Source organism: Sebastes fasciatus, chromosome 2 (assembly GCF_043250625.1).
Source record: "Sebastes fasciatus isolate fSebFas1 chromosome 2, fSebFas1.pri, whole genome shotgun sequence".
NCBI lineage: Eukaryota > Metazoa > Chordata > Actinopteri > Perciformes > Sebastidae > Sebastes > Sebastes fasciatus.
Window position 1 is genome coordinate 32314783 of NC_133796.1, and position 27965 is coordinate 32342747.

Below are 27965 nucleotides of genomic sequence, written 5' to 3' on the forward strand. Positions count from 1 at the left end.
AAGGGAACTGTATATACAAAATACATATATGAAATTTAATTAATTGGATTACATTCACTAGAGGTATAAAACAAGCTATCTCTGTCCCTTAAAAAATAATTAATTGTGAGGGAAATGTCTTTATTCTTTGATTTTTGGGTTATTGTAAAAAGAAATTATAAATAATTCCTGATTATATTCCTGATATAACTGACTTCAGGACATCTCTGACTAAATACATGCTGAAAATCAAACTTTATTACTGTATCAAGGGAGAGATTATCCAAAGTAAAAGTCCCTAGAAGTGTATGATTCAACTTTTTCCCATGGTCTAGTGTTATAAAAGTAAAAAATTGCAATAAATCGTAATATTGAATTAGAATACATAACGTATTGGCAAGTATTGTGATAGTAACAAATCGGGAGATAAGCATATCACCCCAGCCCTACAAAAGAGTGGCTTACAACAGTGCATCCAAACCTTTCATGTGTGCAGGTGACTTTGGATAATCAGTAACTGCCTATGCGTTTTTATTAGTAAAGATTGTGTAATTCCACAACCTTCAAGAGGAAAAATGAAAGTTAATATTTTGTCTGCAAAGGGCCGGGACAAAGTCTTTACTGCATGACAGAAAAGAAACTAAAAACATCAGCTGACAGAAAAAGACGGAAACATTTTGCTACTGTTTTACATGTAATATTCGACTGTTCCCTCAAAAGACACTTCACTATTCAATCACAAAACTAACAGTAAAATGTTGTATTTTCAAAGATGAACAAAGTATTTTTTCACTTACAATCGCCTATGACAACTTGGCTTTAGAAGGTTTTTACTGACTGCACATTTACAAGACAACTGAACACGAGTTGAGAGAGGAGAGAGGAGAGAAGGAAGAAAATGAAGACACACAGGTCTGCTTGACCCTCACATCAACATTCACATCAGGGATTCATATGTGTACTCGGGTACGGCTCGCATCAGCTGTGAACGCCAACTGTACTGAAACACGGAAGTGGACTGCTAGTTAACGCGAGTAACGTTAGCAGTCAGTGTGTAGTTTTGAAAGGGCAGAATCTTTCAACGCCACCGGTCTCCTCCGAAATCTGTATGTATGCAGCTTGCACTGATCTTATCCTCTGAACTGCACGGCCATGACCGATAAAACAGGAAGGCAGGCGAGAGAAGAGAGCCGCTCAGCTGCTCAGCGGGCAGAGAGAGAGAGACAGCGAGGGGAAACAGAGTGTAGAGTCGGCATATTTTCACATCAAACTCGGTGAAATAAGAGTTTATTTCGACCAAAAGTTGGTGATTGTTGAAAAGACTAACGATGACTGTTTTGGTGAGTTTTATTTTGTTTCTGTCAAGTTTGAATGAAGTGTTTTTCGATGCTCCGCAAATAGAACAGCTGATCTCAACAAAAACAAACACACGTGGATAACGATATAAGTGTACTCGGGTACGGAACAACTTTACTGAGCGGTGGGAAGTGGAGAGGGAGGGCAATCGTGCTCAGGCACGGTACAAATCAATCGTACCTAATAAGAAAACACCCTCAGTCTACTGGTCAGTTAGCTATCAGGATATTTGCTTCATCAAGGCAGCACTACGGGACCATCTACTTCAAAAGCCACTCTCTGTATAACTGTATTGGCTTTATATAAAATTATCTTTGGATGATTCTGCTGTTGACCAAATGTACATAACCTGGAAGCAGCAAGGTTTTTTTTTCCATGTCCATCATGTCGGATGCTTTTACAATACTGTATGTGCAAAAGCAAAAAACTTACTTGCACTGCCAGACACAGTTCCAGTCATTGAGGACAGGGTGGGGCTTGTCATCAGTCAACTGTCCATCCTCCTCCTCTATCAGGGCATCTGCCAGCGGAGGAGCCCACAGCTGGAGGCGCTCGGTCGCTGCTAGGATACGGTTCCCTGTGGACACAAAAGCACTGTGTTACACACCTCTCATCCCACGTCGACTACTACAATACACATAGCCACATGCACACTGTCACTCTTACATAACACGTGTCGTTCCAGACAAACCACAGGGGGCTGTAATGGGAGCTGCGTGTAGTGTGGATTAATTTAGTCAGACAGTCGGTGAATCAGTTAAACACAGAAAGCATCGGCGTACCTTGTGGGTCCCAGGCCAGGTTGTAGGTGATGGCCTCGAGGAAGAACTGTCCCGTCTTTTGCCATTGATAGTTAAGCTGCTGTTAGTGGTAGGAGAGCGACACACACCATGCGATATTATTGATTAAGCTCACTAGATATTGATTCAAACCACTATATATATGTCTAAAATACCGACATTCATGCTCACCTTGTGGCGTTTGTTTGGGTTGGTAGAAAGAGGTTCAAAGATGCAGACTGTGTTTCCGTAGGATGCAGCAATCTAAAAATAAAGAGCTGCGTTCATCATCACAACATTACTCACCCCATCAGTGCTTCTGCACAGCCGTTCCCACAGGAGAGGGGAAGGAGGGGAGTGGAGCGAGAGAGCAGGATAGCAAGAGGAGAGGAGAGCATGGGCAATACAAGACAGGAGCAAACGCAGGGCTAAATGGACTTCTTTTAGCTCAGCGTAATTGATAATGTCTTCAGGGCTGCACGGAAAAATGAAAACTGCGTGTGGGAGTGCGTCTCAGTGTGCAGTCAACACTTACCCTGCCAAGCTGGTGGGAGCATTCCACACAGCCCACCTGTATGTTTCCATTCTGAGCTCCCGGGATAATCTGCACACAGTCAAAGTTACTGGCCAAGATCACTACATCACAACCTGAGCCGTAGGCCTGAGAAAGAAATAAGCACAGGAAGAGGAACTGAGTCAGAAACAAATAAAACCAAACCACAAACATCCCTGCAAAATGCATCAATGCTTTAAATAATATGTCTGGACAACACAGAGTCCCATTTATTAATATAAACTTAATATTTCATATAGTTTACTTTACACCTCCGTCCAGTATGTTGCTCACAGCTTTGAATATCCATATGAATACATTTAAAAATTGTGTATACAATATAGGGATGTCACTAGAACCGATACTTTGGTACAGAGTCGATTCCAAAATTCTGAAAACGTGAAGTACACAATAGAAAATTCTTGGGACACAGTAAACTCACCATCGACTCTATTTTGTCCCAGATAATGCTACATTGAGAACAACAAATCTGTGTTGAAATCAGCGGAATGAGAGCTAGTTAACATTAGCTAACGTTAACAGGAAGTGCCATTGATTACATTATGATGCGTTCGGGCTCTATTGATATTGGGCGAAGTTAAATTCTAACGTTATCATGATGTGTTCAAATGTAATCTTGTAAAATGTAGTTTTTGGCGCGAAACTTGAATAAATCCAGTTGTTTGAAGGAGATGTTTTCACAGCAATAGAAAATAGAAAATAGAAAATAGAGAGGGAATTATGAGCTGTTTAACTAACAAAGAAAAACAGTATGCAAACATTAATAAAGGAGTGGATGTTGAAGTACATGGGATTTATTGTTTTTCTTTTGTTTTTTACTGTGGTATCGAATTGGTATCGAGAACTAGGGCTGGGACGAAACATTTATCTCCTGATTCGATACTATCACGATATCGGGCACTAATTCAAAAATCCTACACTTCTAGGGACTTTTACTTCAGAAAATCTCTAACTTGATACAGTAAAAAAGTTTGATTTTCAGTCAGAGATGTCCTGAAGTCAAATATATCAGTCATTGTCAGTAATTATTTTTATTTTTTTTCCAGTAACCCAAAAATCGAAGAATAAAAGACATTCCCCTCACAAATTAGTGGTATTTTTTTTTTTATTTATAAGGGACGCAGGTAGCATGTTTTATACTTCTGATGAATATAATCCAATCAATCTTATTTCCAATCTAATCTTATTTATGAATATTCCATTAGGGAGATATTACAACAGGATTATCACAGAATGGATGTTACCTTAAACCACCATCATCATAGCACTGGCAGCTTGTGGTGGTAAAACTAGCACAGAAACCACCTAACAGTAAAACTAACATGCTGTTTTACAGATCCACTGCATGAAAGAAGTAACACCTACTCGTGTGCAATAAGTAGACAAACACAGCTAACACGAACACAGTGACCCACACTTAATGGGCAAACGTGTGTGTAGATTTGGATTATGGGCAGCAAGGTAAACTGATACAACGGTGTTCGCTGGCAGTTGGCGAACCATGTGTGGAATGGCAGCAATGGCAGCAGCACCTGGGAGACAGGCAAGCTGGCCTCGAAGCAACAGTACAGTCAGGATGACGGCTCGTGTCTTTCATTATTCAGGAGAACAGGAGGAGAGGCTGGGAACCACTGGGTCACACAGCGGGACAGCATTACAGCCAGTGGTATAACACAAAGCGACAGCCCAGGACGAAGTTATAGTGAAGATTGTCAGATAGGATTATTCTTTACATACTATACGATAATATGTGAAACAGGTTGAAAGAGAAGTAAGGTGGGAGCGCCCTGCGTTTTACTACTACTGCGGCATTTGCTCCTGCACATTACAGCTGGAATTAAAAGCGGTCACCGTCACACACTGTCTAGGACTGTTCTGTACCCCTGTCTCACACACACACACACACACACACACACCTACGTAAGATAATGTGCAAGTCCATTCTACTGTATTTTACAGCGAGGTAATTTAGACCTGGTAGGACCTTGAGCCAGGCTGGCACTGTAAGTGTATCTGGCCTAAACAGGATGAGCTATCATCACTGCTTTGTGCTTTTGGTTTGGGCTTGTGTGTGTGTCCTGTATTTCTTTCAACATCCACAAATCCACATGCACACACGCAGAGAACAACAAGGTACTGAGGGATGGCAATACAAAGGATGATTCATTATAGTAGTAGCAGGATAATACATCATGGTATCATGGTAAACATTGACACAACTTAATATATACAGATGGAAGATTTAACAGCAAAAAACAGTCAGGACTAAAATGTCATTAGTGTCTTCATCAGGTTATGCTTGCAGTTGTTTTTACGTTTGTTTTTGGGTCCCTTAGTAGGGAATGAGATAATCAACAGTCATTACTAGAAAATTACACCTCCCATCTCTAGCATCACGATAATAACGCTACGCTTTGGTCTTTAATAAACACTCGATTTTAAGAGATCTGTGTGGATTACTGTGTTTATCTACTGAGAGAAAAACGTAGAAAAAGGGCCGCACACTGTAGCTCCCTTTAAGTGCAATTTATTGTCACATCTTCGAGCACCATAATATACCACATTCTATATCCATGGGCTCATTTACATAGATTCCTGCTCCTATATATATTTGAGGTACATCCTATTCACCTATATTATTAATTGCTAATTGTTTGTATATTAAGTTTTGTATATATTGTTGTATATTATGTATATATGAGTCTTTCTTAATATACCGGTACATGTAACATTACGTTTGATTATATGTGGGATATTTGGGTCACTGGCGGTATCATGTGACTATCATGTGACCAGAGCGTTTACCTTTTAAGATGGCGTATCTGTGCAGATTTATTAAGTCTGAAGAAGGTTTTGGATGGGCGCGACTACTCTCTACTGAGGGGCAAGAATATTGGAGAGACAGTCAGACAGATCTTTAAAATAGGTCAACTAAGATATTAGAAGCCAAATGACTTCAAGTCAATGCAGAATTTATTTCAATCAGCCCTTCAAACAAATAAAATGAAGACAAGGAGGCATACTTGTCATCCTTGAGACCTTAAAAATTGTTTCCTGCATTCTGGTGACTTTAAAACAGTGTAAATAACAACATAATAAGTATACTGCAATTACAGCATTTTTATGTTATGTTATGTACTTAATTTTTCCTTTAATTCTCAGGAAAGAAAACAGAATTATTTGCCCCTCTAGTGTAAACTTAGCATGTGAATATCTAGCATAAACTAATATTCCTCAGTTTCTATTCATTTTCTGCTTGAGTATTTCTTTCAGTTAGCTCTCTCCATTTCTCTCTCCGTCTCTCACTCACTGGAGGTCCTTTCAGACACAACGCAACTACGGCCCTCTGAAACCTATTATTTCAAATGGCTTGCGCCACGACGGCTTTTCGCTACGTCGAGCAAAGCCCAAGTGTGGGCGCTACACGCTGTGATGTGCGCTGAACCCAGCGGCGAGCGGAGCTCAAACTGCGCTGTGTCGCGAGCATAGACTGCTCTCTTCCTCCGGGAAACGACATTTGGTGTAGCTCTCTTGTCGTCCGGGTGGAAACAGTAGGGATTATACACGCTGTACAGCGCCAGAAACAGGTTGAGATAACGAAAAGGAAAAAAAAGTGTGAAAATTTGCCATAAAATCGGGAGAAAAACATCAGGATATTTATTTGATTCAGCAACTGACAGCATTAAGAGGCCAGTGCTTCTGTCTATGAATGTACTTGGATCTACTACCGAAGAATCTGTAGCTCATAATAAATCTGCTGACTTAATGAGAACAACCCTGAAGCAGCAAGGTCTCTTTCCTGTCAGTCATGTAAGCAGCTTACATCAAGAATGTTGCTGCCTTTGGATAAATATTACCTCTCTGTAACACATTAACATCGACAAAGCAGTTACATCTCCGCTGAGCAGGGAAACAACTGCAGTGTAAATGTATTGTTTTAACTACTGTCTAGTGGGAGTCATGTGACTTTTTTGGTTGAATTACTTTTTACCTGGCACTTTGTTGGGAGCATGCTATTGATATAAAGCTCTTCAAGGGCTTACAGATTGCTGCATTTACAAGTTAGCCACAGATACAGTATGTGAGAAAAAGGATATTAATATATGATATGCTTTGTTGCAACTACCGTCTGATATAACAAAAACATCTCTCACTGAATCACCGATCTGGGCTGGGTTTCTTTTGCCTAACTCTGGGAAACCCCTGTATCGTGCTTTTGAAGTCCGGTCAGACAACTCTATTTCTAGTTTACTGGAAGACAGCGTGCTCATCCACGGCATGTTTATATTATGAGATCTACAGAAATCGATTCACGTCTTGCCTCAGCACCTTGAATGCTATTTGAATAATTGCAACCCCTGTGGAGGCAGCGATGTGGCTGCTTTTCAGGGTAAATCTATTTTAGAAGAAAAGAGTGAATGCAGTCATGTGTGGTGATGATGAAAGTAGATAAGAGGAAGAGAGTGAGAGATCACTTCTGCCTTTCCACCTAATGCCGCTCATTCCCCAAGCCTTACGCAATCATGTGAGCATGTTCCTCTGCCACAGCTGCTACCATGTGCACCATTTCCATGTTTGTGCTAGCTGCAGTCAATAGCCTTAGCTGCAAATATTTAGAAACGTGAATTGATCAATCGTGGCCTGTAGTAACCTGGTCTCTCTGTCAGTCTGTACTGTATGTATCCCAGGCAAAGCCCATAGCACAGTCCTGTACTTTGATCCCACTGTGTTTAGTCATATCATCCAGTAGGGGCCTTGTTATTCTCTGCAGCAGGACTGTAGTGAAGCAGTGGGCATTAAAAGCCAAACTACGCCAAGTCTCCATTCTGCCTGCTAGTCATAACATGTCCGACTTAATCAATGTATCCAGCCAGCAGTTGCAGAAACTTAATGGATGTCAAAACACAGGCAAGGGTGATAATGTTCTGTTTGTTTGTCTATCTTAGGTCAGCAAGATATCAGGAAACTACAGAACTGATTTCTAGGAAATGTTTGGAGGATTACGCCATGGGGTGAGGAAGAGCTTTTGGCTTAGATCTGAAGCAAACAACTCTACCGTGTCATCATCTATAACACACATTGCCTTAATTCCTTGGTTTGGTGTAGTTCGCTCCCATTTCTGCCAGATGTTCTGTTATTTATCGGACTGTCAAAGTTAACACGATAATAACACGTTTTTAGTTTTAATGCCACTAATTTCTTTAAAGTATTAACGCAACTTGCGATTGTGAGATTGTAGCAGGCTCTGTTTTAAAGCTAGAGGGAAAATACTGGCATCATTTAAAACTAAAAAACAATCTAATGAATCCTTTAGTACCAACCATGTCATACTAGCTTGTCGAGAAGGAGGCTAAATAACGCTCCAAACTTATGCTAAATGTTGGTGAGGAAAAACTGGCATGGCCATTTTCAAAGGGGTCCCTTGACCTCTGACCTCCAGATATGTGAATGTAAATGGGTTCTATGGGTACCCACGAGTCTCCCCTTTACAGACATGCCCACTTTATGATAAACACATGCAGTTTGGGGCAAGTCATAGTCAAGTCAGCACACTGACACACTGACAGCTGTTGTTGCCTGTTGGGCTGCAGTTTGCCATGTTATGATTCAAGCATATTTTTTATACTAAATGTCGTACCAGTGAGGGTTTCTTTGTTTTCATTGTCATTGTTTTGAGTTGTTAGTTGATTTCCAATGATAAATATATACATACATTTGCGATTAAATATTTTAATCGATTGACAGCTCTAATCCAACTTAGTCAATGTATCCAGCTAGCAATTGTGGCAACTTAATGGATCTCAAAACACAGGCAAGGGTGATAATGCTTGTTTGTTTGTCTATGTTCAGCAGGATATCAAAAAAACCTCCGAAAAAAAAAATCCAACAGATTTCTATAAAATTTTGTGGACAATTACACTATGGCCCAAGGAAGAGTTTTTGGCTTGGATGTCATGTCATCATCTATACACATATACGTACATTACTTTTTGACTTGAACTGTAAGACAAGGAAGCAATTGTTTTTTGCCTTAATTCCTTGATCCTATTTCTATCGGTTGTTGATAGGGCCATAGGTCATGAGAAATGTTGCAGAATTCATACATTTTGCATAATACACAGAAACTTGAAAATTCCCAGAGAGGATATAAGTATTCTCAGAAAACCCCGTCTGCTTTCAGCCAGTCGGCATCGCAGTCTTACATTATATGACGACATCTGTATTCTGATGTAGAATATCCAGATGCAGATTAAACATTTTCTATTAGCAAAATATCAAAATGCAGATGAATGTGGAGCCTCAGTGGGGATAATATGTACCCTCTCTCTCGCTGTGCTTTGTAGTTTACACGTGCTTTCTATTTTTAGTGGATCACACATCTGCAGCTCTGCATATCAAACCCACTAGGCTGTTTGAACATTTACAACATCAACCACAGGTCAAAAAGCACTGAAACAGACACGAAAATAGTCTTTCTAACCAGGATTTCTACAACCTCTCAAGAGCACATTATCATCTAGTCTTCAGTGTTTAATAACCTTCACAATGTAATCAACACTGAATACACAAAAATGATAAACAGTTGCTTTGTCATATTTGTCATTCAACCGACATTTCACTGTGGAAAAGAACACAATTTTCTTTTGCCTTAATAATGAACAGTTTGCTTCTTCTAGCCATCTTGTTCCTTCATATTCCTACTCATTGTTGTAACTATTCTAACAGTGGGTTCTCAACACAAAACTATATCTAGCATTCACTGTCCCACTGGACTGGCAATGTTAGGACACATGTGTTTTGCTGCCCATCATTCGTTATTTAGCCTCCTTCACAACAAGCTAGTGTGACATGATGCCAGTAACTTCACTCTGGCTTTAAAACTGAGCCCGCTACAACCTCCGAAAGATCAAATAGTGGCCGGGCCCGATGGTGGGCTGTTGGATTTTTAAGAGGTTAATAAAAAATCAATAGTGTTTTACAACAATATCGCAATACTCATGTGTATCGATATTTTCTCACAACCAACGCACAAAGTTGAGCATGCAACATTTGAATGATTAACTAATGATAAAGTAGAAAAACAAAGATTTTAAATTCGGGGTGGTCCACATGCATTTCGGGATGGCTTAGGTTGTTTTTCGGGGCGGTTCCGGGAGGATGGTTAAAAGAGTTAGTTTAGAGCCCTGGTGCAACATTGTAGAGGCCATCCTGGAGCACAGAAACAAACCGCATGGACATAGAATGATTTCATAGGAGGCTCTAGCTTCATGCTTGCTCATTTGAGCTGGTGAATGCATGGCTGCTGTAGGTTAAGTGTGTGTTTGTGTGTCAGGGTCCGGCCTATGAGCCCCAAGGGTCAGTGTGATTGTAATTGCATTGGACATGATGTCTAGTGTTCTTCAAATACCCTCTCAGACACAGAAAGAAAACACCAGGCATAGAAACTGGGGCCCTGTGGCAACATACAAGGCTTTAGCTTCACAACAAACTCTGTCCTATGCTGTTGATATGACCCTAGGTACAAAGCTCGCCCAGATCTAGGGTCAGTGTAAGGGGAGAGGGGACAACCTCTATCTATAGTCTAACATAAATGAACAGGATAATGAATTACTGCACCATAATCTAAGGAACTGAGGGATTCAGAAAGGAGTGAGAAGAGGGTGTCTGTATTTCTGAAAATAAATAAATAAATGAAGAAACACTTCACTAATAGGCAGCAGGAACAGACCAAGCACAGATTTGGCAGCCATTAGACAGGCTCACAGTGTTCTCAGCATGAGGGAACGGTGGCGTACAACATAGCTGCTCAGGAATTTACTGTGAGCCTGCGTTGGCAGAGGGTAACAAATGCATTCACATTAGTTTTGGTATGAACTAAGATCATAAAGACTACATGAACCTGGTCCTGGTGACTAACATGACAGCTACAGCCTATGCAGCAGTCATCAACAAGGTTTCCATCTTGAACCAATCTTAAACTGAAAGGCTACTCTGTCTGATTTCCATCATGTAATGGCTGGGACACGGGAGGACACGGGTCTTAAGGTGTGGGGTATATAACACATGTGCAGTGTAACTGAAGCTGTGGTCGTGCGTTGCGATTGGCTCAATTTTGGCGAGTGCAGCAGACCAGATTTTACTGCGCATGTGTTGTACCTGTAAGATATGACATGTTGATGATGCATGACATCTCCTCCTTCCATCCACCTTGCAGGCATGCAGGAAGTGTGAGTATTGTAGCAATAGGGATGGCACACATTTCCCATCATGCCTGCCTAGGCCCGAGTGCTGGACTGAGTAGTTAAAGTTTGCCGTTTTATGTTCCAAAATGCAAATGCTACTTATGTTGGTAAATGTGATTTCTGTGCTGATTAATAGTTGTAACCATGAGTGAGATGGCTGTTACATTTCTTGAATAGAGCTGTAGTTTCCTTCGAACGCACGTATGTAGGTGGAGCAGAGTCAAATAAAATAACCATCGATCCTGCTATTGTCTCTCAATGATTGAGATCGGAAGCTAATTTCAATCAATTTCCGATTTAGAATCGAAATTGCGACACCCCTAGTTCCTCCTAATTGGATGTTATGAAAGCTCATCCAGCCATCAATAAAGTCATCATCATTCATCTTCTGCTCTCAATACAAGAGCTGACTCAGGACGCTAGAGTTTGGCTTTCTACTATACTCTCGCCTTTAACTTCAACCGATCCACATTAAGAAAAAAGAGCCACAACATTTGTTGGGGTCGTGAACACCTTTTTCCTATTTGCAATAACAAAAATAGGATGTAATATTATAGGTTCTTCCCATGTCTCGCTGCACTAAATGGAGTATTGACTGGGCTTCTCGGTGCTGTCAAGTTGAGGCACAAAGAGAAATGTTGGGGAGTTGCCAGACCTCAGACAAAAGAGTATGTAGAAGTCAATACATAACAGACACAGGATTTGGTTCAAGGTCTAGTGTTTGATCAGCATACATACGATACGATAATATGATAATACTTTATTGTCAGACAGGTCTGAAATTTGTTTTGCATCACAGCAGCTCCATTTGCAACATCACAGAAAGGACAAAGACAAGAAACAAGGATACGTACACTTAAACATTACAATCACAGAAGACAATATTCAGGGACCTTCAACGCACATTTGATCTGGGATTAGGCTCCATATTTAGTTTTAGGATTGACTGGTGCACAAAAGAGTGCTTCAGTCTAACCGTATTAAATAGTGGAACCCTGTATCTCCGATTTGATGGTAACAATTCATATACACGTGTTCAAAACATGGTTGGGGTCAGAGACGATGGTGTTAGCCAAATACATACAGACTTATGTATTATACAAATACATAAGTGTAAATGTCGAAGATTAGAGCTGATAAAGAACCAATACACATCAGTGATAAAATGTAAGTGTATTATATTTCACTGAAGTCAAACTGATGACAGATGGCACCATAACGAAAATAGGATGTAATATTATAGGTTCTTCCCATGTCTCGCTGCACTAAATGGAGTATTGACTGGGCTTCTCGGTGCTGTCAAGTTGAGGCACAAAGAGAAATGTTGGGGAGTTGCCAGACCTCAGACAAAAGAGTATGTAGAAGTCAATACATAACAGACACCAGGATTTGGTTCAAGGTTTAGTGTTTGATCAGCATACTAGGAATGTCATGAGAACCGATACTTCGGTACCAAGTCGATGCCAAAATTCTTAAAAAGTGACTAAATTATTTTTCTACAGTACCGAAGGTACCGTACGATGCCTGTAATGGTCTGTGGTAGGGATGTGACAGCGAGGAAAATGTTCCCATTGATTAATAAACTTGTGACAACACCGGTGTTACCGATTACACCGGACATTTTACAAGAAAGTTGGCGGTCAACATGTGCAGAGTGCTGACTCTGATCTTTACTGTCGGGTGGCGGTGTGTCTGGCCTCTCCGGTAACGCTTTTGCTGCGGGGCTCCGCTGCGGGGGTCTACCTGGCGCCGCTGGTCTGTGCACACCGGCTGTGCCCACTCCATCCGCCACGCGGCGATTACCTCATTAACGTTATGGTTCCTTTAAAGCATTGGGATTAAACGTGAAATATTGCCAAATAGGTGCGTTTGCATTTCACTTCGACAATAAATCCTCTGCCTACTGCTCCGACTACTCTGAGCTGACGGACCAGATGCATTCACGGTCAGTATGTGTATGTCCGTCGTCTAAGTATCGATTGATAACATGCCGCTGATACGCCAAAATGAACAAAATGGGTCAATTCTATTTATTTAGTACTTAAAGCCTACATGCCTCTGTTTTTTGTAATGTTCAAATGCTTTTAATTAAAGAGTGCATGTTGAATTACATGGGATTTATTGTTGTTGTTTTTTTTACCGTGGTATCGAATTGGTATCGAGAATCGTGTAAATTCACTGGTATTGGTATCGTCTACTAGATTTCTGGTATCGTGACATCCCTACAGCATACATACAAATACATAAGTCTAAATGTCTGATAAAGAACCAATGCACATCAGTGATAAAATGTGTTATATTTCACTTATAAGTCAAACATGATGACAGATGGTTATTTTCACCATCATAAGGGTGCCATTGAGCCCCTCTAGCTCATGTATCCATATATGGCTGTCTACGTCACGGCTGGCGCAGCTGATGCTAGGATGACAGCGAGCTAATGATCCGTGAGGAGGATTTAACGCCAAATGGTAGCAGTGCTTAGCTGGTCCTGCAACCACACCAACCAAACACTGCTTTCTATCCTGTAGCGGTGCGCAATTTGTCTTTTTTATATATATCTCAAAGCCTGTCATAGTCACCTGAAGTGTGCACTGCGAAAAATGTGCTCAGAGTGTGTCCCATTGTAAAATACATCTGCACTATAATGTTCCGGCTGCGCAAAAGGGATTCCCTTTAATGTAACGAGATGCAGCTAAAGGTCATTTGAGTGGCTAGTCCTGGAGAGATAAATAATATAACGTTACCCTAAAAAGAACAGCCCGGTTGAGTACTGGAGGATGTTATAGCTTGACTGACTGACTGTCACGGTGCATAGGAGAGAGAGGGGCTTGTGTGTGTAGAGGATGCCCCGAGTTAGTCTCACTATGTGTGGATGTCTCGGTGCGGCACAACCCGGCTAGCCAGCAGCTTTAGCTCAGCTAGCCAGCCTCGTTCACTCCCAATGTAACGTTAGCTCGCTAAGCTAGTCAGTGAGTTAGCTTCATCTTGAGCAACATAATAATATCAAAATAAACCCTCTCACCGTGAAAGGGATGTCATTCACGCTTCCCACCGAGTAGCAGCAGTCTCCAGGGTTCACAGCTCCCGTCAGCACCTGATGCAGATGCATGTTTCCCCCTTATATATGTTATATATAGCAGCAGATGTAGAGATTTAATTATTAATAACGAGTCCACCCTTTCGGTTTCTCCTCCTAGCAACGACTGGGGATTCCATCAGTCCTTCCTCGGCCTGGCAGCAGCAGCGTCGTCTTCCTCCTCCACAATAGGTGATATCGATCCGTATTAATGTGGTTTCACTGGCTCCTGTCATGTATTTTAAACATGCAAAAGTGTCCGCCCGTCGCCTGTCGCTGTCAACACCATCCCTACGGTTAATCGTGAGAGCAGAGCGGCAGAGAGAGAGAGAGAGAGAGGCAGCAGTGGGATCTCTGCAGAGAGACTCACACATGCGCGGTCCCGACCGATGTCCAGGCACGACTGAATGGATATAGAGATATGTCACCTAGACTGGGAATACTCACTCCTGATTCACACTCTCTGGGACTTTATGTTCTACTAACTTTATAATAATAATAATAATAATAATAGTAATAATAATAATAATAATGACAATAATGATAAAAATAATAAAAATAATAAATAATAATAATAGTAATAATAATAATAGTAATGATAATAATAATAATAATATTGATAATAATAATAATAATAATGATAATAATGATAATAATACAAATAATACATTATAATAATAATAATAATAATGATAGTAATAATAACAATAATAATAATAATAATAATAAATTAATAATAATAATAATAACAAATAATCATTTAGGTAATTTTTCAGGCAAAGTGCCAAACATTTGATAGTTCCATGATTTTTCTTGTCTTACATTACAGCAAATGAAATGCCAATCCAATCCAAATTTATTTATAAATCACATTTAAAAACAACAAAAGTTGACCAAAGTGCTGTACAATTATACAGAAAAACAACACAGAAAAACACTAAGACCAACTTAAAACCAACAGGACATTAAAATAATAAGGGCGTTAAGACCAATAGGAAAGGAAAAATGATTAAAATAGTCAACTCTCAAAGAATATAAGAATATAAGGAATCCACTTTGAAGAATGTAAAATGTTATTTTTTTCATTTAGTAACTTCATATTTTATTTGTTATTAATTTGTATAAGTAGTGCTCCTGTAGACATATAAATGACATCAGAGTCACATTTTGATAAGTGAGATAACAGAAAGATGTCTACGGAGTGGTATCGTTTTTCACCTAGTTAAATACGTGTTTTGTTTCCTTCTTCAGTAAACAGTTCAAATTGACCTCAGAGAAGAGTTTAATTTGAGTCAAGCTCATTGCTTCTTCTTGTGGACGTACACAGTATCAATTTTTGATCAGACGATGCTACAACAGCGTTAAAATAGACCTAGAGCAGAGAGCAGGCATACTCTAACAGAAACAATGAAGCTGTAGTGTTTTCTTATGTGGGATTGTAGTGGACTCGTTCTCTTCCTATTCAAGTTTCAAATATAAAATTGTTGTTTTTATGATGCCTAAGCAAAAACTATCTCTGCTTCCAACCTACGTAGAGTTTAAATTATTTTTTATGGATGCACCACTGACCCAACTTTTTCAGTCCCGATAGCTATACCTGGGCTTTGGGTAGCCTATTGGCAGATACTGAGTACTGATCCGATACCAGTGTTGTAATTAATAAGCTGTATGCCTCACTGTGTGGAAATGACTGGGATCAGTATGTGTAAGGCAGCATCAGGCTTGACTCAAACATTGCTTTCTTAACTTTGTAAAACAAAATGTAACAAATAAATATATAGATATTTATTTACTGAATTGTTATTTAGTATTAAAATAATAAACCGTACACCAGCAACTTGGTAAAAATATCTTTAAAATTAGCAGGAATTACATTCAAGTGTAAACCTTTTTAATGCAGCAACAAAGTGGTCAAAACTTAAACAGGAATTAAAATTCTTGTATATAATGTTGATCGTATATAAACATAGAATTGACATGAATAGATCGGCGCCATTGTCACTGATACCCGATCCAGCTATTTGAGTCAGTATCGGCCCGATATATCCGATCCGGTATCAGTATCGGTGCATCCCTAAATTATTTAATTGAAATAAACAGGGTGTGTTAAACTGAAACAATGAGTTGATTAATGGATTAGTCTATCCACAGACATTTTATTTTCTACTAACTTTATAATAATAATAATAATAATAATAATAATAATAATAATAATAATAATAATAATAATAATAATGATAATAACAAGTAATCGGTTAGGTAATTTTTCAGACAAAGTGCCAAACATTTGATAGTTCCATGATTTTTCTTGTCTTACATTACAGTAAATTAAATACCGTTGAGTTTTGGACTGTTACAAAACAAGCAATTTGAAGGTGGCTTTATTTGTGTACAGCTCTTTGAACAGGACCACATATTTCCATGAACTGTATTCATATAAACGACAATTCCACAATTATTTGACTCAAAATAACTCCAAACTCAGACCTCCTATGTGTCGAGCATCTCTGTTACAGTTTGGTTTAATTTAGCGAGGTTCAGTGATATGGAACGCTCGGCCATTTCATCTTTTAACTTTGTCTATTTACATATATGGATGTCTGCTAGAGTGTGTAATCTTCTCTTTTTCTTTATTTTTTTCTCTCTTCTCTCTCTCTTTACCATCCTTTTTAATAATTTATTCTCTTTTTAAAATTGATTAAGGTATGCATTGGAGAGTGCCCTGATCAAGCCCCACAAGTTTTTTTTGCACCTCTCCATCACATTTGTTGTTGTTTATGTAATCTCTACTTGTACCCTTTTTTATACGTGTAAACAAATAAAATCTAATCTAAAAAGGTGTCACCATAGGCTACTGGAAATTATGACGGTCATTTGCTGTCACAACTACAACATAAGATATGAAATGCTGTGACAACGATGTCCACAACTGTTTTACAGAGAGCGGAGCATGAGTGAGCTCGACCTGGCTGAGGTTCATTGTAGCTGCAACTGTCCCTCATCTCCTTATCTCTCCTAATTCATCCCACTGATGAGATTTAATGGAGCAGATGACCATAATACTGTTTATCCCCTTTCCCCTGTTGTGCCCCGCCTCTCTTGCATAACCATTGTCACTCTCTCTCCTTCATTGTTTCTAGATAAATGATGAGAGGACTGACAGGGATCCATAGTGGTGATACACAACCGACCATCGTGGCACTGGCCTAGTTATTTAAGCCACACTGACATCATCAGGCCTGCCAGCCACCATGACACACAGGACAACAGAACAGAAAATTTGTGAGGCAGTAGCCCAGAGAGAATGTGACACATACACATAAAGAGTGTCAACAACAATGGTGGGGCACACTCATCCTATAGCATGCGTATTACTGCGTCTGTCCATTTAGCATTTGGTGACTAGCATTTTTTGATCTGCTAGTGTCAGACTTTACAGCTGTTCTGTAATCATAGACTGGACACAATGACTGATGCTTAGCAATAGGTCACCATAGGACAGTACGAGCTGTGCTGATTGGAGGGGGGGGGGGAATGGGTAGGCTCAAGATCGCTCAAGATATTGTTATTTTAGTAATTACGATCACAGGACAAAAAAAACAGTGTGATGTTTAGACTGAACAACCATCTCTTTGTAAGCCATTTTAAATCAGCAGCGAACTCTCAGGATGAATATGTAGCATTATGTAACCCAGATAACCATCCAGTAAATTGAAAATCAGTGAAATCTTGCTATAAATCTGCCTCTTTCAGCTCTTTTGGCTTTGAATAATTTGAAAGGCCAGACTGCTGTGAGGGCATGTGACTAAGACTATGAGTGCATCGCCCCCCCAGCTGAAGTCTGTACCTTAAAGCACCTCTCTCTGACTGAAAAAAAAGCAATCTAGCTAATAGATCTCAAATGATTTTAAGGCAGTTTCTACTCCTCATCCCTTTTGACATCAACCTGGACAAAAATAGGTTTATGCAGGTTCATGCAGATTCCCAGCAAGCTTATTCATGTGTGCCTGTGATTATTCTTGAGATGATGGACGGTATCCACTTTCGATTATTAAGAAACAGGGGATTCATCTCTTAAGTACCAGAGGTCGCCTATTGCAACCCGGTCTCACAGGAAGGCGTATAAATTAGGGATGTCACGGTACCAGAAATGTAGTAGTCGATACCAATACCAGTGAATTTCCACGATTCTCGATACCAAATTCGATACCATGGTAAAAAAAACAACAACAACAATAAATCCCATGTCATTCAACACGCACTCTTTTATTAAGAACATTTGTAAATTACAAAAAACAGAGGCATGTAGCCTTTAAGTAATAAATAAAGAATAATTGACCCATTTAGTTAATTTTGGCGTATCAGCGGCATGTTATCAATCGATAGTCAGACGACTGACACACACATACTGACTGTGAATGCATCTGGTCCGTCAGCTCAGAGTAATAGGAGTAGGAGCAGAAGGCAGAGGATTTGTTGTCGAAGCCAAAAGCAAACGCACCTATTTGGCAATATTTCACGTTTAATCCCAGTGCTATAAGTGAACCATAACGTTAATGAGGTAATCGCCATGAGGTGGATGGAGCTATCACAGCCGGTGTGCACAAAGTAGCGGCGCCAGGTAGACCCCTGCAGCGAAGCCCCGCAGCAAAAGCGCTACCGGAGAGGTCAAACATACCGCCACCCGACGGTAAAGATCAGAGTCAGCGCTTTGCACATATTGACCGTATTCCTTCTTGTAAAATGTCCGGTGTAATCGGTAACACCGGTATTGTCACAAGTTTATTAACAGGTGGGACAATTTTCCTCACTGTCACATCCCTACCAACGACCATTACAGGTATCATACGGTACCGTCGGTACTGTAGAAAAAGAGTACCGTCACTTTTTTTTAATTTTGTCATCGAGTTCTCGTGACATCCCTAGTATAAATAGCAATATATTACAAGGACATTCCGTGTGTCATGATGATGTATTCTAGGCTTAACTAACATCTGCAGTTTTCTGCAGGTTTAGGCAACAAATCACCTTTCTGACAAATGGTTGGGCTTAAAATATGTACGTAAACTAAGTAAAATACGTACAGAAACAATGTAACATAAGTATGGAAAACATGTCACAAACGTTACCAATAAACATCTGACAAATAACTACAAAAACACTTAGTTAGGTTTATGAAAAACATCATGGTTGGGCTTGAAATAAGTACATAAACTAAGTAAAATATATATGGAAACAACGTAACACAAGTACGGAAAACACGTCACAAACGTCACTAAAAAACGTGTGACAAACGTCACTAAGGTAACTTACAAAACAAAACACCGGTCTCCTGGTTAAAAGTGGTTCAAAGTTGTGTCTATGTTGGACCCATCCACCTCCCTTCCTGCCTGCCATAAGGGGTCTTTCTCGCTTTTTATTCTATGTCACTAGCTCTGAGCGTGGCATATTTACGTAGATGCTTTTACATTGCAGTCAGTACAGACTACATGGCCAACAAATGACCCGCCAAAAGCCAGAAAAGCATTCTTACTGCACGCTAGATGCTTTGCGCATTATCGTGGCATTCATATACCTTTTCCTGAGAACGCGCTGCCTATTGTGCAGTTGGCCGAGAGTGCTGAGATCATTGCAGAGAGAGCCATCAAGTATGTAAAGATTTTCCATTGCTACAGTGGAGCTAACCTATGAGGAGAGAAGAGCGTATTGAAGCAGGAAATGAGCCTCATGCAAGTGTGTGTACCGTAAGTGTGTGTGTGTGAGACAGAGATGGTGGACACTGTGAGTAACAGCTACTGTATATCTGGATATTGCAGTAGGGTTGGAAGAAGGTTGATGCAATGTTTGTAGTCCCCGCGGTGCCATTGGGAGACAGAGTCTTGATCTACAGAGAGCAGAATTAAATGCATTATAGATTTTCTCATTTCATGGATGGCTGCTTGCTGGAGGGAGCTCCAGTCTGGCCCCAAGGTGCAAGACATTCAGCTCCCCAGGACAAAAAATTTAATGGAGCTTCTTCACAATCTTAAATAATTAAATCAGTGCATATTGTTTAAATGTAGTTGTCATGAAAGTATCACTATTTACAGTGTGAGTGTCTTAGTTTTCTGCCCAAGCAGCACAGATATACTGAGATAAACAACAGCTTAAAGGAACAGTGTGTAACATTTCGGGGGGATCTATTAACAGAAGTGGAATATGATATTCAAAACTATGTTTTCATTAGTGTATAATCACCTGAAGCTATGATTTGTTGTGTTTTCATCAGCTTAGAATGAGTCCTTCATATCTACATAGGGGGCGGGCCCTCTTCACGGAGTCCGCCATGTTGATCCGCCATGTTTATACAGTAGCCCAGAACGGACAAACCAAACACTGGTTTTAAAGAGAGACTTTAGCATTTTTACGTTACCTGAAGGCCACCGTAGTTCTCTGACATGCTTGTGAAACTGTGGTAACGGGAGCCGCAGAGTGCAAAACTGTGGTACCGCCAGCCACCGTCTGACTTCCGTTACTTCCTAAAGTAATGTTATTATGGTAAGGATGACCTCTGAGCGAGACGAACGGCGTTACCACGGTTTTGCACTCCGCAGCTCACGTTACTGCAGTCTTGGAAAGGGAGGAGTGAGCAGGGAGGTACTCAGTTTGTTGCAATCTGCAACCACACCACTAGATATCATCAAATCCTACACACTGTACCATTAAACACAATGGTGTATTGTGTGTGTTCACAGTAAATGAGGAAAAGTGAATGTGACATTTCAATCACACTTTCATTAAAACTCGATCAGCAGTTTAAATTTTGGTGGAATCTTTTTAATCTAATTTTATAACCAACAGAAACACCATTCATGCTGCTCTGTGTGATTGGGCTATTTTTGATTACTGGCATCATGTGTGTATTTTTCATCTACGGTATTTCAAAAGAAATGGGCCATAAGCCAGCAGGGAGCAAAGAATAACTAACATCATTATTTACATGGTTCTCTGAAATAAAGGTAGTTTTGAATAGAGTTAAGCTGGAAATGATGAGATAAACACATTGTGATGTTTGCAAATAATGCTAATGAGGCCCAGGAGAGCAACACAGGACATCTATTATATTGATTGTTGCTTTGAAATGTTAGAGTAATGTGGAGAGAGAAGAGTCAAGATAGCTTTCAGAACTGCTTCTAAATTACACTATTAGCTCTGAGCCTACACTAAAAGACTCACTGACGGCAGCTATGAGTTAGAATAACAACATCAAGATATTACTGTTTCAGGAATCAGCTGATGTGATCAGGTTAAAACAATTCTCAACTCTTACAGTTTCTTAGCACAATCAGAAATCAAAGCTCAATCATCACTAACATGACCAGTACACTGTGACTGTATGCAGTGGTGGAAGAAGTACTTTGATCCTTTACTTAACTAAAAGTACTAATACCACAATGTGAAAATACTCCAATACAAGTAAAAGTCCTGCATTTAAAATGCTACTTAAGTCAAAGTACAGAGGTATTATCAGCTAAATTTGCTTGAAGTATTACAAGCAAAAGTACTAATTTTGCAGACAATCGGCCCCTGTGACTGATACTTTTTAATAAATTAAATTATGAAATGAATACTGATGCATCAATGTGTAAGCAGCAGTTATAACTACTTTATATACAGTTAGATAGATAGTCTTGTCCAGTGGTTTCCAACAAATCTGAGGGGTCATGAGATGATTAATGGAAAAGGAAAGAAAAAACAACAACGCTCTGATACACAAATGTATATTAATCTTTCAGACTTTTCTCTATTCTTTGCTTTTTTTTGTCAGAATATTGGATAATTTGAGCTCTTTGGGTCTTGAACAGTTATTGAAATGAAAAGTTTAGAGGAACAATCACTCTTTGGTGGAACTCTGAAAACACCCTAACTACACACTGCTTTTTTGTTAGAGCAAAACAATATTGGTAACCACTGGTTTAATATTTCACAATGTGTCGTATTTTTTTAAGCTCATCATGTATTTTTATAATGTTATTTTTTAATCTGAACTGTCAAATAAATGTAGTGGAATAAAAGTACAATATTTCGCTGTGAATTGTAGTGGAGTTGAAGTATAAAGTAGCATTAATTGGAAATACTCCAGTAAAGTACGAGTACCTCAAAATTGTACTTAAGTACAGTACTTGAGTAAATGTACTTTATTTTCCACCAGTGACTGTATGTAAATATGATACTTGAGCGAAATGCATGCAGGCCTACATTTTTATCTTTTATGCATTATAATTTCGATCCTTTATTTCCTTATTATCTCCTTAGAAAGTGGAGATGAAATGTGTCGTGCTAAAGACAGAAAAGCAGTGCTGCATTCCAAAGAACAAGACGTTTGTACACGATTGGGCACAAATCTCATCCATCCGCTTGTAAAGGAGTTATCAAGGGCCCTGAATGAGACGGAACAAGGGAGGGATTTGGAAGCAGGCTTAAAACAGGCCGCTCAAGTGTTCATCCATCTACTCTATTCATGAACAGATGTGCAGTACATGCCTCCAGTCTCAGACCAGGAGGCATGCAGTCTCTGTGATAGAACCCATTTTCATTCACATATCTTGAGGTCAGAGGTCAAGGGGGCGTTAATGTGGTAAAGAAATTAGTGGCGTTAAAACAAATTTGCGTTAACGCGTTATTATCACGTTATCTTTCGCAGCCCTACTTCAACTATTACACTATGATACCAATGAAATACAATATGTAAATCATTTAAAATAACACAATCCATGAATGGACAGAGGCACCAACAAAGATTTAAAACGCAGGATTGGAAGCAGCTTTCACCAACAAAACTGAGTAACGTGTCTTACTATACATGTATTATATGGGCCGACCCTATAACTTGTAAGTTCTTACTTTTTATGAGGACCTGTAAACACAGGAGTAAAACAGGTCACTATTTCCAACTATAAGCAGTTGAATGATAAACACAATTATTATTAATAGTCATATTTTTTCAATCTTTAAATCAAACTATTCCGTTGAAACTGTGTTTTACCTTTAAAACAACAGTAAAGGGAAGTAAAACATTTCATAACAGCGTCAATAAAAGAAGAGAACAGTTTTATTGAGGCGCAGAGTTTGCTGTTAAACGTTGACGTAAGGTCAGACCTTTTTTAAAGCCTGTAATGACACTTTACCACTTAGTGCCGTTTACTTTGTGTAATGCAGACCGAAAGCTGTGGTCGGGGCCAAGGTCTACTCCTGATGGCCACTTGTTAACTTTGTTAGCTTTTTTTTGTCTGTGTGAAAGAATACGAAAGTGGCTGTGTCATTGCAATCGGTCAGTAGACAGCATACTTAGATGTGCACATCTTGAGTCACATGGTTAGAGTTACGCACATTGGTCCTTTGGCCTAACATGTCAAACTATACTCACAAATCACAGTACACTGATTATATACAGTATGATGACAATAGTCTATTTCAGGAATACCTGACTGTTGAACTGTTAAAAGTAGTCAAGTTTGGTTGATATAACTACAGCTTTGTCTTCTTTACTAGACTACTATGTCATGTTTATAACACTAAGCTTCCTTTTCACTTTGTAGACTTCAAATGCTCCTCCACTCAAATGAATACAGACGGCTGGAATCTACTCAAAAATGATCCAGAGACATTGGAGTAGCCATTATCAGCGTTGATATGCCCTCGAAGTGGCTCGAACACAACTTTTGATTACAAAACAGCAACAAGGTAAGACATCATTTATGGCTGTATAAAGTGACGTTTATTTTGTCTCTTCTTCGGCTGCTGGTTCAGTGAGTTTTGGTTGTAGAGTGATGAGACCATTGAAATCTGAAGTGTCTCAGCTTTCATAGCGACATGTCGTTTGTGCAGGTAACAGGAAGTAGCAAAATCGCTACCACCACTATGCGCTCCGTCAGCGTGTTTTTACTGTGTACATGTTTAGTTCCTTGGTGTTGCTGTTGAGTTTCGTTCAGGTGAAAACGGTTATAAAGAGCTGTAAACCGAGCTTCTTCCCGTTTTGTGGGTATGCAGGATGAATATGTTGCTACATGTTTAACATGTTCTTATCTGGTGTTTGTTGCAATATGTGCAACGGTTCCTGGAACCAGCTCGGTGCTCAGGTTCAAGATTAAACATTCTTTTGTTCAAATCTAAAGCGCGTATCGCAGAGCAGATTCCTTCAGCTAGAACCAAAGCATCCTGTGACTGCTTTTCAGGACTAACGGAGGCCATCATGTTTGTTATTGTTGTTCCCAATCTCTGGCATCTTCTGTCATTACAAAGTCAATCAAAAGCATAATGTCCATAGTTCGACACTCAGCTGGGGGACCTTTGTTGCATGTTATACCCCTCCCTCTCGCCATTTTTCCTGTTTACCGCTAACCCGACCCTTTCAGATGGTTTGTTAAACAGAAGCATCTGAGAAGCCATCATGGGAAACTTTTTGGCATACAAAATACTTTGCAGGTGATTGAATGAACCAACTGTCAATCAAACCAACAAAAGCAAAACAAACCAAAGGCAAAAACATCACCTTCAGTGCTGTTCTTTGCTTTTCTTTCAATGAAGAACTACTCTCCAGTTCTGAAATAACTGATGCTACTGCAGCATCTATGCTAACCTCTTCAGGAGCCGCCATCGTAGTTGCCTCTCTGTGTCGTCACATACTATGGTCTCACCGGGTGTCTGGCAAGTCGGACACAAACGCATTACTTTGGGGTTAGGCATTGACCTCGAATAGTTAAGGTTAGGCATTGACCTCGAATGGTTAAGGTTAGGCATTGACCTCGAATAGTTAAGGTTAGGATGGGTCTTCAGGCAGCGAGTCTCGCCAGTTTTTGCAGATCTCAGATCAGATTTTGCAGTTTGTGGACTCCCTTCTAGACACAACCTTAGTCTATCGCTACACTGACAAAAATGCCAAAATGCCAAAAGAATAATCTTAAAAAAACATCCAGGTCATATTTTTAAGGAGCTATCAAACTTACCTTTATTCAACAATTCCTCATATATACAGACTCATTTTAAGCATTTAAACAAATGCTGCAGTTCTTCGTGAGTGCAGGTACATTATAATATTTAATAATACCTGTCTGCAGTTAAATGAATGCGGTTCCCCTTTGTTAGAGGTGTCCTGTAGTGTAACAACATCTGCTTTCATATCTCTATTTACATTTTTCTCATCTACTTTGTGTTTCTGCTTTGTATTGCACCTTGTAACTGTTGTTTTGAGGAAAGTTAGCATCAGTAACAAAATTATTTATGACTTGTTTATGGTGCTAATTGAGCTGGTTCATGTGACCGAGTTTTTAGAGAGAGGGCTAATAATTAATTCATATTTCGGAAAGGTTAAAAATCCCGTCTGTATCCTCTTCAGCCTCGGTATCTAGATGGCAGCCAGGGCCTCTGCAAGGATGGATGTTAATGTTGTTTCTCTATCGTGGAGTTAAAATCACAACCGCTCACAGTTGGTGATTCTCATAGCAGGTTTATTTGTTCTTCTATCAGTAGGCGTTTTCTCACAGTGTAATTTCCTCTCCTCATCCCTTCGGCTTCAGTAATTTCTTCCTCCACATCGCACTATTTGATTTTGGTGTGAATGCTTTTTAACCACATACACCTGCTTCACTATTATACAATCAGTCTCATGTGTTCTGCCTCCTCTATCTCTGTCTGGCACACACAGGAATCCTGCTCCGACTCTCACAGATTTCTGTGTCTGCAGAGATACTGAAGATTGATGACAGCTATTCCAGAGCGTCGTCTCCGTCTTTGACACCGCCCCTTCTTCTCCATCTCTCTCCACACTGTTTGTCGCCTTCCCCTCCTCTTCCCGCTCTGAGGAAGGTCAGCAGCCTCTCTTACTGTGGTTAAACTAGTCCATCTGTCTCTCCTGCTTTCCTGTCCAGCCAGCCTTGGGCTAACTGATGAATCTCTCACACCTGCAGTTGTTTCAGGGGATGATTCACTGCCACCGCTGATGTGCGTGTGTGAATTATTTCCTTTCCTATTCACGGGTTCACAATCCTATTCAGGTCTGTCCCTGTGCTCCATAATGCAATTTAATAGTGTGTGTGTGTGTGTGTGTGTGGGGGGTCGCTCACATGAGTGATTTGAAGTTTCCTTTGCCCCCTTTTGTGCTGTAACAGGATTACCTGTTTTTTCATCTCCACATTATTGAGCTTTTATTGTGTTTCTCTGTCTCATTCATATTTGATCCACATCCTAACCCGGTCTATTTTTAGCAGCAGGTGCCTGTGCTCACAGTGTGTGTGTGTGTGTGTTTGTGTGTGTGCATTTGTCTATTTTCCAAGCACCATTGAATATGAGTGATATACTGTAGTGTAGGCAATAATTTGTCAAACACAAATATGAGTTCTTCTATGTAGATTACAGTATATGATAGAGGACCAGATGGTGGGCGTGAGCAGATTTCTAAAGTGTGAGGAGAAGATCAAGGGCTTGGCACACAAACACTCACACACCCACACGCATGCATGCACACACACGCACACACACACATACACTGACACACAGACACACACACAAACAGACACTACCAAAGCCTATAATCCCAGTTGGGTTGCAACAGGTTACTGAATCACTGTGACAGAAAGTGATGAGCTCCTGAAAGAAAAAGAGAAGAGAAGGCATGTTAGAGAGAGCATACCAGCTGTAGGGTCATTTGGTTTATACAATGCATTGGCTCTATTTACATACATGAACTTTAGATGACTTTACTTTGGCATTCGCCGGCGCACGCAAATTTGCATGTCAATTTATTTCTCTACAATATTGAACATTTGCATAGAAAGAGGTTCACACATCGGTTATTCATATATGCATCATGAGGCTTCAGCTTACTGTGTTATCCTCCTAGCCCATGCTCTCTAATGATGAATACTACTGTATCAATGTTGTAGTTTGGTTAAAACCCAGAGTAGATGGTTAGGTCATATTTTGAGTTGTAAATGTAAGAGCAGACATGCATCTATAGACTGTTGACGAGGACAGACAAAGTGTTTCGTTGGTCAGTTAGTCATTTTTAATGCTTTTTTCATGCTAAATGACACTGGTAAACACAAGATTTTAAGTGGTGCTTTTGTGTGATTCTTTGTGGAGAAACTCAGATTCACAGATCTGTCAATTAAATCAACGAATCGATTAGTCGACAAACTCGTATCACTGTTAGTCATCTAATAATTTCTTTGGTCGAGGACATCCCTAGTTTTGAAATACCAAGGAGAATAACATTAGGAAAACACTACTGTGACTGTCACTATGACCTCTTAAAAAACAAACATTGACTGTATTTGTGTGCAGAAGATTGGCCTTGATTGGACTGAGTTACTATAAAACTTCTGCAGTCAACCACTAGAGGTCAACAGGGGATCATCACTTTCATTTTAGCATTAGAAGTAAGGGTTAGTCAGACAATGTGCTCATTGAGTCAATAACAATGTCTCAGAGATCTAAGGTGGGCCTACTTGTCAGCTGCAATATCCAAGTTTGAATCTGACTCAGGACCTTTGTCCAGTGTCATTTCTCTTGATATTTCCTGTCACACAAGATGAAGATTCACTTTATTGTCCCACATTGTAGGAAGCTTGGATTGGGCTTCCACCCATGCTGCATCCAGAAAACAAAATAAAAGAACAAGGGTAAAACAGCTACAGGAAACAAGAAACTTATCCAAGAACATAATAATAAAACATACACTGATGCTAAAATAGAGAGAGAAAATAAACTATAAAAAGAAAAAAATAGTAAATCATCACTAAATAAGTAAAGATTAAGCTCCGTTGGTTTCCATCTGTCTCCTGACAACTATCTAATAAAGGCAACATGCCAACAAGTGGAGCAGACATTGTGCCTCCTGTAGTGTAACAATTTCACACCTTTGATGCTGCATTTTGTACGGTTTACACCATTTGATGCTCAGCAAATTCCATAAAATC

At 39.7% G+C, this 27965-nt stretch overlaps 1 protein-coding gene and 1 long non-coding RNA gene across 11 annotated transcripts in view; one reads left to right on the forward strand and one right to left on the reverse strand.

Annotated features, from left to right (window-relative positions):
* Nucleotides 1-14392, reverse strand: part of dmxl2 (Dmx-like 2) — a 54603-nt gene extending 40211 nt beyond the window's left edge. For 5 of the 10 annotated variants that reach the window (XM_074620203.1, XM_074620233.1, XM_074620227.1 and 2 more), the window contains exons 1-5: nt 13957-14392; nt 2650-2775; nt 2307-2378; nt 2118-2196; nt 1768-1912 (exon numbers count right to left, since the gene is read on the reverse strand). In XM_074620203.1, coding sequence (XP_074476304.1) covers nt 1768-1912; nt 2118-2196; nt 2307-2378; nt 2650-2775; nt 13957-14043 — 509 coding nt within the window. In that variant the 5' untranslated portion in view covers nt 14044-14392. The remainder of the gene's footprint in view (nt 1-1767; nt 1913-2117; nt 2197-2306; nt 2379-2649; nt 2776-13956) is intronic. The other 5 variants (XM_074620268.1, XM_074620250.1, XM_074620260.1 and 2 more) reach the window with 2 other exon arrangements.
* Nucleotides 1168-27827, forward strand: LOC141758709 (uncharacterized). Its single transcript, XR_012591932.1, has 4 exons — nt 1168-1319; nt 7635-7700; nt 23589-23733; nt 25694-27827. It is a non-coding gene; the product is annotated as an uncharacterized LOC141758709 (long non-coding RNA).
* The last annotated feature ends 138 nt before the right edge of the window (nt 27828-27965 follow it).